Source organism: Protopterus annectens, chromosome 1.part1, assembly GCF_019279795.1.
Source record: "Protopterus annectens isolate FY-2018-M chromosome 1.part1, PAN1.0, whole genome shotgun sequence".
Lineage (NCBI taxonomy): Eukaryota > Metazoa > Chordata > Ceratodontiformes > Protopteridae > Protopterus > Protopterus annectens.
This window is the reverse complement of record NC_056726.1, coordinates 669,143,760-669,157,612: the sequence shown is the minus strand read 5'-3', so window position 1 is coordinate 669,157,612 and position 13,853 is coordinate 669,143,760. Positions and strand designations below refer to the sequence as shown.

At 38.0% G+C, this 13,853-nt stretch overlaps 1 protein-coding gene across 2 annotated transcripts in view; it reads right to left on the bottom strand.

Annotated features, from left to right (window-relative positions):
* The window catches only part of LOC122813392 (hemoglobin larval subunit beta-1-like), a 35,727-nt gene extending 22,328 nt beyond the window's left edge, over positions 1–13,399 (bottom strand). The window contains exons 1-2 of one of the 2 annotated variants that reach the window (XM_044085691.1): positions 13,242–13,398; positions 12,658–12,907 (exon numbers count right to left, since the gene is read on the bottom strand). In XM_044085691.1, the coding sequence (XP_043941626.1) occupies positions 12,658–12,907; positions 13,242–13,336 (345 nt within the window). In that variant the 5' untranslated portion in view covers positions 13,337–13,398. Of the gene's footprint in view, positions 1–12,657; positions 12,908–13,241 lie in introns of both variants that reach the window. The other variant, XM_044085710.1, reaches the window with a different exon arrangement.
* Between the last annotated feature and the right edge of the window lie 454 nt (positions 13,400–13,853).

Here is a 13,853-nt window from a genome sequence, read left to right as displayed (position 1 = left end):
ATTCTAGCATAGCTGTATGAGCAGACAGATGACAATGTGTGTCCAAGTCAAACATTCACATTCTATGGGGCGATATAAGCCCCTGAATAGGATAAGGTAAAGTCTACCTCTCTGGAGCCATAGGACTATCTTACCCATCTAGTTAGGGTTTTAAGTCCATTTATACTTACTGAAATGTTTCCATTAAAGACAAATGAAAAAAAAATAGACCAAAAATTTCAAACAAGGGAGAAATAATTCTCAGTAACCTAAAAGAACCAAAATCGTCTTCCAGTTTTAGGGGATGCTAGGAAACTCTGATCTTTCTAAAAAGATTAAAATCAGAGGATTAAACATTTTCATGTGTCTAATATAAATGGTTATGTATTATACATAGGTTTACATTGGAAACACAGAACAACTGTTAAAATTGTTAGAGTTTTATAAACAAAATAGCAATCTGATCCACCTGTAAAGAAGATAACAAACAGAGTAAGTAAACTACCCACCCACTGTTACTAACTATATCCTGAAACCTCTAGTTCTACTCTAAAGGTAGGGTGTAACCTTCACACCCCTAATAATGAAATACTTTACGGAGAGCTGATGTTCCTTAGGAAGAGACAGAAAGAAAGCAAGAGGAAAAGAAGACAGTCAACAAAGAGATGGATAGGTTGTGTCAGAGAAGACCTGTTACTGTCAGGCATAAATGTTAAGGAGGAAGGAAGGTAGCAATGAATCAAGAGAAGTGGCAAAAGGTGACATGACCCCCACATCCGCATGTAGAAAATGGGACAAAGGGATTGATGATGATGATGGCTGTTTGGTTAAGGGATTGTCACTTCTACCTCTTATGAAGTGCAGTCCTTATGAAAAATGGGTAATATTCTGAGATTCTAGGAATAAGCTTAGTGCTGTTTCATTTGTTTCATTTAATTTTAACCAGTTAAAATTCACAGCTCAGTATTTAAACTGTGTGAATTACCACCATTCTGTTCTAAAGCTATCTTGGTCAAGAAGGTACTGGAAACATTACTTCTAACTGACATTTACAAATCAGGCAGGCATTCAGTACTACATCTGAAATTCCCTAAGATGACAGCAGAATGCAGTTGTAAACCACTGCAACACATCTGTACCTTTCAACTATCCATATTTTTCCAGAATGTCCATATTTTCCATCATATTTTTGATTTTTTTTACTTATAAAATATTAGTGGTTTTCTGACAAATTATTGAGATTTGATGTCATTAAATAATAGTAAATAATAATGGACATTTGAGTTTCAGATTCCATATCCTTCAGAAAATACATAATTCAAAACCTGATATTCTAGCAACTTTCTAAGTTTACAGGAGCAATTTTTAAAATCTGTCCCTATTTTTTAGACCTTGACCTACAATTATTTCTAGATTTGTCCAAATTTGTTGTGCTAAAATGCTGAGAAGTATGAACACATCTAATATTTAACACTAATGCAGGCACCATTCGTTAATTCTGGTAGCATGCCACAGTTGTACTAGTTTCCCCAAATCAGTAACCCAACCTCAGCTTCTGACTTTAGACCAACGGACATGCTTTACCTCCTAGCAAAAATTCTGGAAAAGCTACTTTACAATCACTTAACACAATAAAATACTAGATATGACCACCAACTTTCTAGTAATCAATGTAAATTTCCCAGAAAAGAGTGCCATTTTTAGACCTTAAATGTAACTTTGAATCAGTTACCCATTCTCTTCTCTTAGTAACAAAGCCCTTAAATTGTTATTTACTCTCAAATCTAGTCAAAATGGCTCAAGAAGTGCTACCTTCTATGTTTGGGTACCCTGAGTTTCAATCTGCATTCCCCTTCTGTGTTTTTAATTTTAGTTTGAACATACCTCTTCATCTTCCCTGTCATAATTACACACTAAACCTAGATTAAATCCTTATACTCAGGTATGACAAATTGTTTTCCATGCTACAAAATATTCTACATTTGGAACTGGGTGACTTAAATTCAACTGGTAATAAACTGGAAAAAAAAAAACAGCAACATGAGTGGTACCGTACAGAAAAATATAACAGATTCTTGTCTTCTCTATCCATTTGTGACCCTAATGGAACCCTTTTCACAAAAGTAACCAAACAAAATTACTTAACAGTGACATTAAATAAAAACCTTACAGTCATCAGTCAGTATAACAGAAACATGGCTAAAACCATCTACCCAAGATACCGAGATCCTACCACCTGGATATAGTATACTTAGGCAAGACAGACTAGGTAAAAAGGGTGAAGGCATTGCCCTGCTGTACAAAAATAGTTTATCCATAACAAAAATCGAGGTAACCACACCCCCTTTGGAAAAAGCAGAAATTCTCTTAGCAAAGCATAAAATAAGTAACAGAAAAGCCATCAACCTAGTAACAGGATATATCTAACCAGGCAATAACATCCCCATCATGGAGACATTCCTTCAATGGTTATCACAATCCATGCCTCAAGAGACCATTGTATTAGGTGACTTTAATATAGACTGGCTCACATGCTCTGCTCAAATACCCACTAACCATATCACTCTTCATACTTTCTCTCAAGTAATCAAACAGCCAATCAGAATAGTCAAAAGCAGTAAAAAAGCCTATTAGACTGGATCTTACTAAATAAAATACCCTGCTCCTACTTAGCTGGAACCCTTCCAGACTCATTGAGTGACCATCAAACTACTGTCTTACTTAAATACAACTCCCATCATCCCCAAACCCCTATACTTCAAACAATTAGAAACAAAAAACACTTTAACCACACTAACCTCAGACAATAATTAAAGCTATATAATTGGTCTGACCTTTATTACCTACCCTTAAACGAAGCTATTGAACACTTCAAATCCACCTTCTTAGATATATTAAACAGACATGCCCCTGAAAAAACTACTAGAGTAAAGTCAAAACCAGTTCCATGGTTATGTAGGGAAACTAGACAAAAAATAGCTGAAAGAAATAGAGCCTGGACAACCTGGAGGTCCAATAAAAGCCCTAGTACACAGGAAGCCTAACAACAGATAAGGAATCTAACCAAAAAACAACTTATCCAAGACAAGAGAAACTACTTCATTACCCATCAAAACCAACACATGAATAACCCTATGAAATTCTGGGCAGGTTTAAGCAAGTTACTACACCCTGGTAAAACCATTACCCCACCCCCAACATCAGGTTTAACAAAAGACAACATAGCCGAATCATTCAATACATTCTTTACTGAAACTGTACAAGCTCTAGCCCAACAACATCTCACTGTCACTACAACAGGTGTTCCCACCTCCACTAACTACATGCCCACTTTTAAAATGCAACCCACCCCAACCTCCTACATGAAAAAACTACTATCCCAGCTGAAACCCACAACACTAGGAGTAGATTCCCTCCCCAATGAATTTCTAAAACTGGCAGTAGTAGAAATAGCTGTACCAGTTTCTATACTAATCAATAGATCAATCACTGAAACTACAGTGCCCCTGATTTGGAAAACTGTCTATATCATACCTCTTCACAAAGGGGGCACTTCCTATGACATATCCAACTACTGACCAATTGCTATTCTATCTCCACTGGCTAAAATATTAGAAAAATGCTTCCACTATCAACTAATGTCCCACCTTATAAATCAGGAACTCATATCTCCAAATCAACATGGTTTCCGACTAGGTCATAGTACCACCACAGCTCTGTTAGCATTCACAGATACCACAAACCATAACAGCAACAATGGTAAACTTACTTCTGCCCTTTTTTTTGACCTATCAAAAGCCTTTGATATGGTTAGCCATCTACCACCTCAAAAACCTAGGCTTAGACAACCAATCAATCTCCTGGTTCAACAATTATCTTAGGAACAGGCAACAAGCAGTGTGGTGGAAGTATAACTGGTCTCCACTTTTACCAGTCACTCTTGGGGTACCTCAGGTATCAATACTGGATCCCTTGCTATTTTCAGTTTTCACAATCTCCACTCAGCAGCAAATAGCACTAGCCTTATCCAATACGCAGTCAATTCTACTATAATATCTAGTGCCTCAACTCTGCAAAAACTACACAATAAAACCCATGATAATTTCCACTCAGTTGAAAACTGATTTACTGACAATGGCCTTATTCTTAACCCCAAAAAGATCAAGATCCTATTTCACCCCTCAAAAAATACCAGCTTTACCGCCACTTTCAATATTTACTCTAAAAATGTTAAACTTATCACACTCAAATCCCACACAAAACTACTAGGTGTCACCATTGACAAGTTAAAGTTTGATATCCACATTAATCTAGCTATTAAAACACTCACAGAAAGCTAGGTAGTTTCTACAAACATAAATCCTTCCTGACCCATACTGCTAGCACCACAATTGTCTGCATTCACTTGCTCTCAACATTACTTAATGCATCCCCAATCCTAACAAATCTATCCAAAACAGAAACCAGCAAACTGGCAACCTGCTGTAATCAAATAGCCAAATTTGCTAATAACTCATTTTTTAGAACCCATCACTGTCATAACATAAAACAATTGGACTGGCTTGAACTACCAAATTTATTAATGTACAATCAACTTATCACTTATAAGCTACTCTCCCACGCAAATAAAACACCAGCTTTAAGCAACCTAATTCAACAGTATTCCTGTCCTAGGCAACTCTGCTCCAAAGATAAGTTACTATTAACAGTTTCTAGATCCCACAACCATGCCGGTGACTCCCTGTCTTACATATCCAAAATTTGGAACTCAATGCCTTCATCCATTACCCTGGAATCTTCTCTATCCAAATTTAAAAAATCTATCAAAAGCCATCTCAGCAACAAATAGTTATGTCCCTGCTCCACACCAGACTAACTTCAGTCCTACTCCACTCCTGCAGTAACTTTTGCCTTAAACACACAATCTCCTGATAGGACTGCACAGTCTTATCAATACCACATTCAGATGCATGATGTGACTCTAGATATTTAACATACTTTAATATTGCTTGTACATGTATTGATCATTTTATATGTCTTTGTCAAATAATTAATAGTGTGTGCTCATCTATATTGTCTGGTTGTGTATACTGGAAACATGTTAAAATATTTTGTTAGAATGTCTCGCATATGTGTTTCTTTGGAGCTTTTCTCCCCGGGCCTCCACTGAAAATGGATATGTATCCAGTTGGACTATCCTGGTTAACAAATGTAAAATAAAAATAAAATAAATAGCTGATAAGGGTGGTTTGTAGCAGGTGGTACTACCATATAGTCTGGGTGGAAGGAGGAATAGCCGGAGAACCTGTGCCAGTCTTCCCCAGGAGTGTGTGTGTTTGTATATACATTCAATCTCAAAAGTGTGTGTGTGTGCAGCTACTTGGGCAGGGCCATGAAGCACTGCTTGGACATAGAGGGTGCTGGAGATTTTGGCTTGACCACTCAGCTGAGATCTTAACTCTATAGCTCTGCCAGTGGTGAGTCTTATTGGGACTCTTGGGACAGAGGGAAAAACCAGTCCCAGACTGACTGTGGTGTGCTCTTAAAGGAAATTGTAGTTTATTGTGTCTGTATCTATTATCCTCCCAATGTGCACATCCCTCACTGGTTTCAGTGGTGAGGATTGAAGCTCCTTGATTACTGGGCCAGTGCCCAGGCATCACTGATATATTTAAGGCAAGAAGAAATTAACCTAGAACAAATATGTGTTTATCCTCTGAAAATTTTTAAAATGTTTAGTGAACTTTTAAGGAGGTGCATCCATACATATTACCATCACCACAACCCCAATGTGGTGCTTTGGGAGTTAAATATGAAAAATAAATATCCTTAATCTAACTGTTGTCCCAAAGTGCTCAAATACAAAAAAGCACCATCTTAATTCAAAACCAGTATCAATGCACCTTATTCCATCCATAGCTCCAAAATACTCCTTTCTCAATACACAACTGCCTATTCCTTAAGTTTATCCTACAGCACCACAGATTTTTAATGTAGTCAAGTTACTGTCAAATCCAGCAAATCAGTTTGTCAAAAGAGGTTACCTTGTCATGTGTTAAGCACCCAGTTTAAACCACAACTCAATGCCAGTTAAGTTGGCAATCCACAATAGCAAGTACTGTTTGCATTCCAGCAGCAAAATACTGAAAAAAAATCTTACTTTAGACAATATTTGAGTTCTGTTTTATTACTGAAAAGAGATTATACAATATACAAATTTGCAGCTTTTATTTCTTCATAATTTAGAGGTGCTTTGACATTTCCACCTTGCTTCTCCCCAAAGAGATCCAGCAGATTTTCAAAGATCTGAAAAAAAATTAGTCAAAGTTAAACCTTAAACCAGATAGGATTTCTGCATGCCTTATAAAGTAACCATCTAGTTTGGGGAACACACTTGGGATAAGAAGCCTTTTTTTCTTACATGTGTACAACAGTTGCAGGAGTGATGAAGCATCCCATCTGGAGAACTGTTACCATTATTAACCAAGTGCAATGGCTCAAATATGTAATCATCCCCTTTATTAGTACTCTAGGGCTGGGAAGAGTATAGCCTTGTTTTGAAGTATATTTGGTTGTAATGCTTACCTCCCTAGGAGGCTAACCCAAACAATGCTATGTGCATATATAGCATACATGAGCTATATCACTAATTAAAAAGTTATACACCTACTAGGTAAGTAGGGTTAAACAAACCCAGGACAGAGCCAAATGTATGCTATTTACACCTGAAGGGGACTTGACTAAAGTTCCAAGTACACAAAAGGGAATAAGTTTGAAAGTGAAGGAGTAAAGTCACTTTGCATTTACTATCACATATGGCTTTTAACAGCTGCTTGGGCATCCTGTACTGCCAAAAGCCACAGTTTATTATGAAGGCTATTAATTCCTGTTCAGGTTTTATCTATTATGAAGGCTAGTAATTACTGTTCAGGCTGTATGTGATTTTGATATTTCGATTCAACCAGATATCCAAATGCAACTTTGGGCAAGAATACTGCATATGCATTATATATTCAGGTATATCTGACACCTCATTTGTAAGATGTCTCATCTCAGTATTACAGCTGATGAAAAGTTCATGCTTCAGATATTTACCTCTTCAGGCAAAACTTGCAGTGTAACTTGTTCAAGGCAACAACTTTCCCAATATTTATTCACACCAAGTGAAGAGTTATTGTTTCATGAAAGCTGCACATGATTTAATTAAGTTACTCAGCAGCACCCTAAACTCACCCCGGTCTCACCATTTGTTTAACAGAAAGGGCAAGGTCCTACTCAGTTTGAAAAGGACCCCATGATTAAGCAATATTAGTGCCTTTCAGATTGAGACTTCACAATGTGCAATATTTGATCACTTATCTTAGCAAGAAATAGACATCTAATGAACAAGTACTTAGTACATAAATGACATAGCAGGAGATTTGACAGTTTAGCTCAGTTCTGTCTAGTAAATAGCAGCTATAAAACTATTAAGCATTAGTGACCTTTCAGAGTTAATGTGCTGGAGAATATACAGAATTGATACAGAAGTGCTACTACTAAATTCACAAATCTTGCCAAGGCAAAAGCTCTGATGGCCAGAGACGGTCAGGTAACCAAATATATATATATATATATATATATATATATATATATATATATATATATATATATATATATATATATATATATATATATATATATCTTGTGGGACACATTTGGGGGTTGCACACCTTGGCTTATAAAAGGTGTTAATACACTTATTAACCCAACTAGGGAGCATCGTATGTGTCCCTGTAGCACAGACTGTAGAAATGTAGTGCCATTCCCACTTTATTGGGGTAACATTTCCTCTATCTGTAATAACCTTACCTGACATTAAGCCTTTGCTTTAACTACTAGGCCCAATAAGAAATGTATGCATTAAACATGACAATATTAAGGCTTGGGAGTCTTCACGTACTTATTCAGCAAATCATAGTAAGCAGCTAGACATGTACAAGATCTGTGGTTCATAAGGTAACAGCTACCCTTGGTGTAAGGTGCTCGGTGGGGGGTGGACATCAGCAATATAGAATACAGTACTTTCCTTCACAAATGAATGCTGATGCTGTATGAAGGTGAGTTTGGTAGTTGACTAGGAGCAAGCATCCTCCCCCCTCAATTATTGAAGGATGGTGCCAGTGCAGGAACTAAGGACAGAATCTAGCTACACTTCTGGTCCATAGCAGTTTCAATGTTCTCATTTGGCTTCATCTACCATATGAAATAACCACAGAAAGGTCTGCAATTATGGTCATAACTTTTCATATGAAAGCACTCCATTCTATGTGCCATTTCCTTACATCATTACTACAAGTCAGTAATGGTCTACAATATTTATATTCAGAAGTTTGATGGTTTGTATGACTCTGATTTTATCTTGTTTTGAACAGTTTATGCCAAATGTGCAGAGGGTGATGGTGTTGTAGATAGTAAGCTCTAAGTGTGCAGAAGTCAGTGTTGGGGGCAAGGTACCTTCCTAGTCAGTGACAGGCAACAACTGGAATTAGGACTCCAGAAAATACAAATTGGGGGATCCACCTCAAGCCAGAGATATCCAAGTCCATACACCCCCAAAATAAAAAAAAAGTCATGGTGTACTTCAGACTGAACACATTTAACCCATCAACTTCAGATAGAGGCCTACATTAAAATTGGCAATAAAAAAAACTAGATTTTCTGCCCATGTGGTGTATAGATAACCTGACCTGCTAGAAACTCAGAGCAAAAATGCACAAGATTGACTACCATCTTCTACAATGAAGCACTACTTAGTCATTTACCAAAACATTTGGACAATGATAGTCAAAGAACATCCTGTGACCTGTACAATTATTCCATTTTCAAGGCAGGATACCCCCACTAACCAGCATCACCACCCATACTCCATTTCAGTTGTCCTTACCAAGGCTTTTCAATTTAAGGGGCCCAGACTTGAGGAATTTGCATGAATTTAGTACAAAAGAATAAATGACCCAAATCTTGCATGTTAAGAGTTGACACCAGTCCAGATATCCAGTCTCTGCCTACCCACTAGAAAAGGCAAGTAGTGGTCTTGCATTCAGGTATTTGTTACCTGATCCTTTAAGAGGGATGGCACAATCTACTAGTATGCCAAATAGGAGAGCAGTTACTTTTTGATTAGCTGAAGTTCTGGGCTCATCCCTCAAAGCACTCCAGCTGGCTTGAATAAGCACCTTCAAAGCCAAGCCCTCTTCCAGTCAGGACATGCCTTCAGTAATGCTCATCTTCCTGGGGTTCATACCTAGACTGAAAGGGTTACACTCATATGGTCTTTCTTCTAGGCTTCCATTAAGAGCAGCTTGACATCATGTAGTTACCTTCACCCATATATAACATGGGTGGACAGCTCTCTCAAATATGTTTTCCCAAAAAAACAAAACTTCCTTCCAGGAGCAGAGGGACACCCTAAAATTTCCCCCTACCTATTGTCTAATGGCTTTGTACTGCCCATAATTCAGTGCCCAAGGAAACTACCAGAAACTAGGTTGCCAGTCTGAGCCATTACTTCTCATTTACATTTTGAGAAGCAAAAGACCTAGCCTCACAAGGACCCTCCCCCAAAACCTTCTTCAGCCCTATCAATAGGCAAAGGGGTGATTAAAGGATCCAGCCTTTTACCAGCCATTCCTATCAGCTCAACCATTGTTGACACTTAATAAGTCATAAGCAGAGACAGGAGCAGTAAGCCATAGAAAGGTGGGAATTGCCTCTGGATATCCTGAAAGACTTAATGAACCCTTGTTGGGTGGGTAGAGCCATATTAGTCACCCCAGAGATGGATTTTTATAATTAAATATAAAACATAACCAGGCAACATCTCAGTTAAATGTTCTATCTTGCACTACATTTTTACAACAATCTTCTTGCAATTAATGTTTAAAGGTGTTAAAATCCAGTATTTATGCAGGTCATCCAGACCATGACTGGGAACATCTTCCACAAATCACAACTGTCTTACTGCACCATTTTTTTCTTCAGTCTAGAGCAACTGAAATCCAATACTCCTAAGAAACATTACCACATGAACACATACACCAGTTTAAGCTGCAACTCTGCATAGACCCTAAATCAAGTACTGAATAAGCAGACTTGTCACATCTCTTCTGCACCCCAAAAGGAGGTTTTAACACTGCTCAATCTTTGTGTACACAAGCCAGATGGGTGGGGCTTAAGACAATTAATCCTCAATTCAGACAAGATTTCACTTTTTGAAATGTTTTATTCAAACTGGAGTACACAGTGCATCAATATGCAGCTTTTATTTCTTCATATATTAGATCTGTCATTTTCTTAAAGGCCACTTTGGCATCTGCACCTTGCTTCTCTCCGATAAGCTCCAACAGATTATTGAATATTATCTGAAAAAAACACAAACAGTTAAAGTTAAAACCCAAGAACTATTTCACCAAGGTGAAGCATCATCCCACCTGAGAAGCATCACAGATACCATTCCAGTTCACAATAGCCTACATAACACTAATTTTGCCTAACCCATGAAGGCTAAAACCAAAGGAATCTCACAATATAGAGCTTTATGCAGCCATTTCTTACACAAGCTGTAACGTAATTGTAGGTGCACACAACCTGGCAGAAGACAGGGGAAAGGATAAGATCATTACTGGACTGAGGGAGCAGGTGTCTATTCACCTAGAAGAAAGAATTACATGAGGGCTGATGCATCACAATGCACTAAAGCTTATAGTGCCACATAATCATAAAGCTGCCCCTCTCATGTGGAAGCCATAAAACAACTTCACCCAAGATAGCCACCACATACATTTTACAGAACTGGAAATGCTCAGTATTAAACTGTTCATTTTCCTAGGTGGTCTAAACTTCTAGGCTGTCAAACTTTAGACTAGGAAACAAACACTAGTGCTCAGATTCCTAGGTTGTATGCCGTAAAATAGAGTTCTCACTTTGGGGGGGTATGTTATATTGAGAGACCCCTTCCACCCAAGGTACCATTATAAGTGTTCTCCTAGTGGTACAGTAGCAAGTTTCATATTCCAAACCCAGTTAATGTTGGAGAATACATGGAAAATTTACACCAGCATGTAAACTGCTGCATGGCTGCAGCCATAACCTCTGGCAATCTGGACAGAAGCCCCAGTCAAAACCCTCTTATAACCATATCAAGCTTTCAAGTGTATTATTGAAAAACTCTGCTTAATTAAAAGCAAAAGCCAGAGATCAAATTGGTCACCCAAGCTAAAACACTGTCATACGTTTAAATCCTCAGGATCACTCTGCCAGTTCCCCGTCTCCATTTTATACCACAAGATAAATCTTACATGCTGTCCAGTAACCACAAGACCCAAATCCTGAAAAGAACCAAAGGCTACAAATACTGCATTTTTTAGACCTATCAATAGATGTATATTAAATAGCATACTACAAGTTACCCAGTTTTGGGTTTAGAAACAAATACACTCAAGACAGGCATGTTCTACATAAAGGGCTCTTGACTACTGATTCTGTGTGTTCCTTACAAATTCAAGGTATGAGATTTGATTAGGACCTCTGGTTACTGACTAGGGGTAATAGCCTGCAAGTGATATCTTAGTACAAGCCTGTATTTATATTACAGGTAAAAACACACCACACTTAAAGCAATTCACCTGCATGCATATAATCAGAGCTATAGTTCTCTAAAATTCTCTTTTTGGGTGGGTGGGGTGACAAGAGACCCATTTGGTAGCCTTAAATGCCTAGCATATTAAGCAGTTCTGTCCCATTCCAAGGGATTACAGCTATGTGGGACCTCAAAATAAGTGTCTACTGTAAGAACATATATACAACCACCGCTACACTTACCATCTAAAAAGTCTAAGTATGGTAAAATTTGTACAAAACACATGCTCCCAGACCCTTCATCATCCAGACTATTAGAATACCAATGTTTGGGCTAATATAATTGGCAAGAAACAACCATTTTACTTCTAGATTGGGTGCAGATTCATCCCATAAAAAGGATAAAGTTTGAGTTGTCAAGTTACTAGGTTTGCAGTTCATGGGCTTATCCAAATATACCAGTGGTCCCCCTCCCCCCAAACATTACCTCACATCTGTTACCTGTGGTCTAAATCAATTCTCTTGGCAAAACAGAGAAAAGGCTTATACTAAAAGCCCGAGGGAGTTACTTTACTATGGTCATCCTCAAACCTACATGGCTAGAAGCTATTTAACCTAAAGAGGTTTTACCAACTAGAACACATACACTGGTAATGGGAAGATCACAGAGTGCAAGATAAAGCAGTCCCACTACAAACATGGTTAGGAGATGAAGTAAAAGATTTATATACGAAATGGGGGGGCAGGATACATAACTAAATGTATCAGGAATATGGTCAAGTCAACCTATCAAATCCCAGCTTAAAATGAAAGGACTTAATAAAGCCTGAATGATGCTCTGGTGGATGGAAAGAAGGGACGTCAGATTTTAATATGTTGAAAGATTTCAAACTAACAAAGGCTAGCAAGCAGTTAGTATAGGCCTCTTCTCTGAAATCAGTTTAGGTGACTAATTTAAGCTTCATAAACCCTCTTTCTTGGAGGACGAGCAACACCTAGTGACTATACTTGGAACCACAACCATCTTAAGGTAAGAGACAGAAAATAGTCTTCACTTACCCTAAAGTCCTTCACATCTACTTTAAGTTCTGCAGCATGCTTCTTGGCTAATGGAGCAATAGTTTCTTTTAAAGCATCCACATTGTTTAAGTGTGGCACCATATCATTCAAGGCTGAGAAAACTTTCTTCCCATGGGCTTGAACCTCAGCCAGGACTGCAATCTCCTCAGCAGAAGCAGTCTCAGCAACAGACTGCAGCTGTGTGAAATTTTTAAAGTAGCTGACAGTATGATGGTGTTCTTTGAACATTCTGAAGGAGAGAAGAAAAAATCTCAGCTGCAACACAAACCTGAAAAAGTTTGCTTTTTAGCATCCACACCTTATCCAATTAAATTTTTTTCTTATAACTGCTTCATATACAAGTTGCAGCTCAAGTTTTAAGCATATGTACAAGCTACATATAGACAGCAAATATTCATCTTGCAGATACCAACCTAAAGCATTTAGTAGTACTGAAAAAAAACACTTGTCAAGAACAAGACAAAATATCATTTTAAAAGATATGGATTAAAGCTTAAAAGCAGAACTACAGATTGTATTATATACCAAAACACTTTTGTTCCTTAACACATGAATGTCCTTACCTACTTAACACATCAGCACCATTATCTTCAACATCTGCATAGATTTTTTCCCAAATAGCACTAGCAGTCTGTGTATCCTCAGCTGAAAGAGCCATTATACCAAACACTTTAAGAAATAACTTAAAAAAATTATCTTTATATCAAAAGCTGCAATATCTTTATTAGCCTGTAGTTGCAGTATTTATACAAGTGAGATTAGTACATTTTCAGTGACTGATACGTTAGAACAGCACAGGTAAAGCCAATTTGATTAACAGATTGCCACTGTGGTGCAGTGGTTAGTGTTGTCGCCTCCCAGTAAGAGGTTCTCCAGTTCGATTCTCAACTGCGGTGTCTTTTGTGCTGAGTCTGCATGTTCTCCCTGTGGTTGTGTGGGTTTGCTCTGGGTGCTCCGGTTTCCTCCCAAAGACATGCTGTAGTTTGATTGGAAACTCTAAATTGGCCCTAGGTGTGAGTGCGTATGTGTGTGCCTTCTGTGGAAGGTTGGGCGCTGGGCTGGCAACTCAACACTGTAAAAAAAAACTCTACTGCCAATCATGAGTGGACAGGTGATCTGCTGTGGCGACCTCTAATTGGGAAAAAGCCAAAAGAAGAACTGACAGTGAGCAGGAG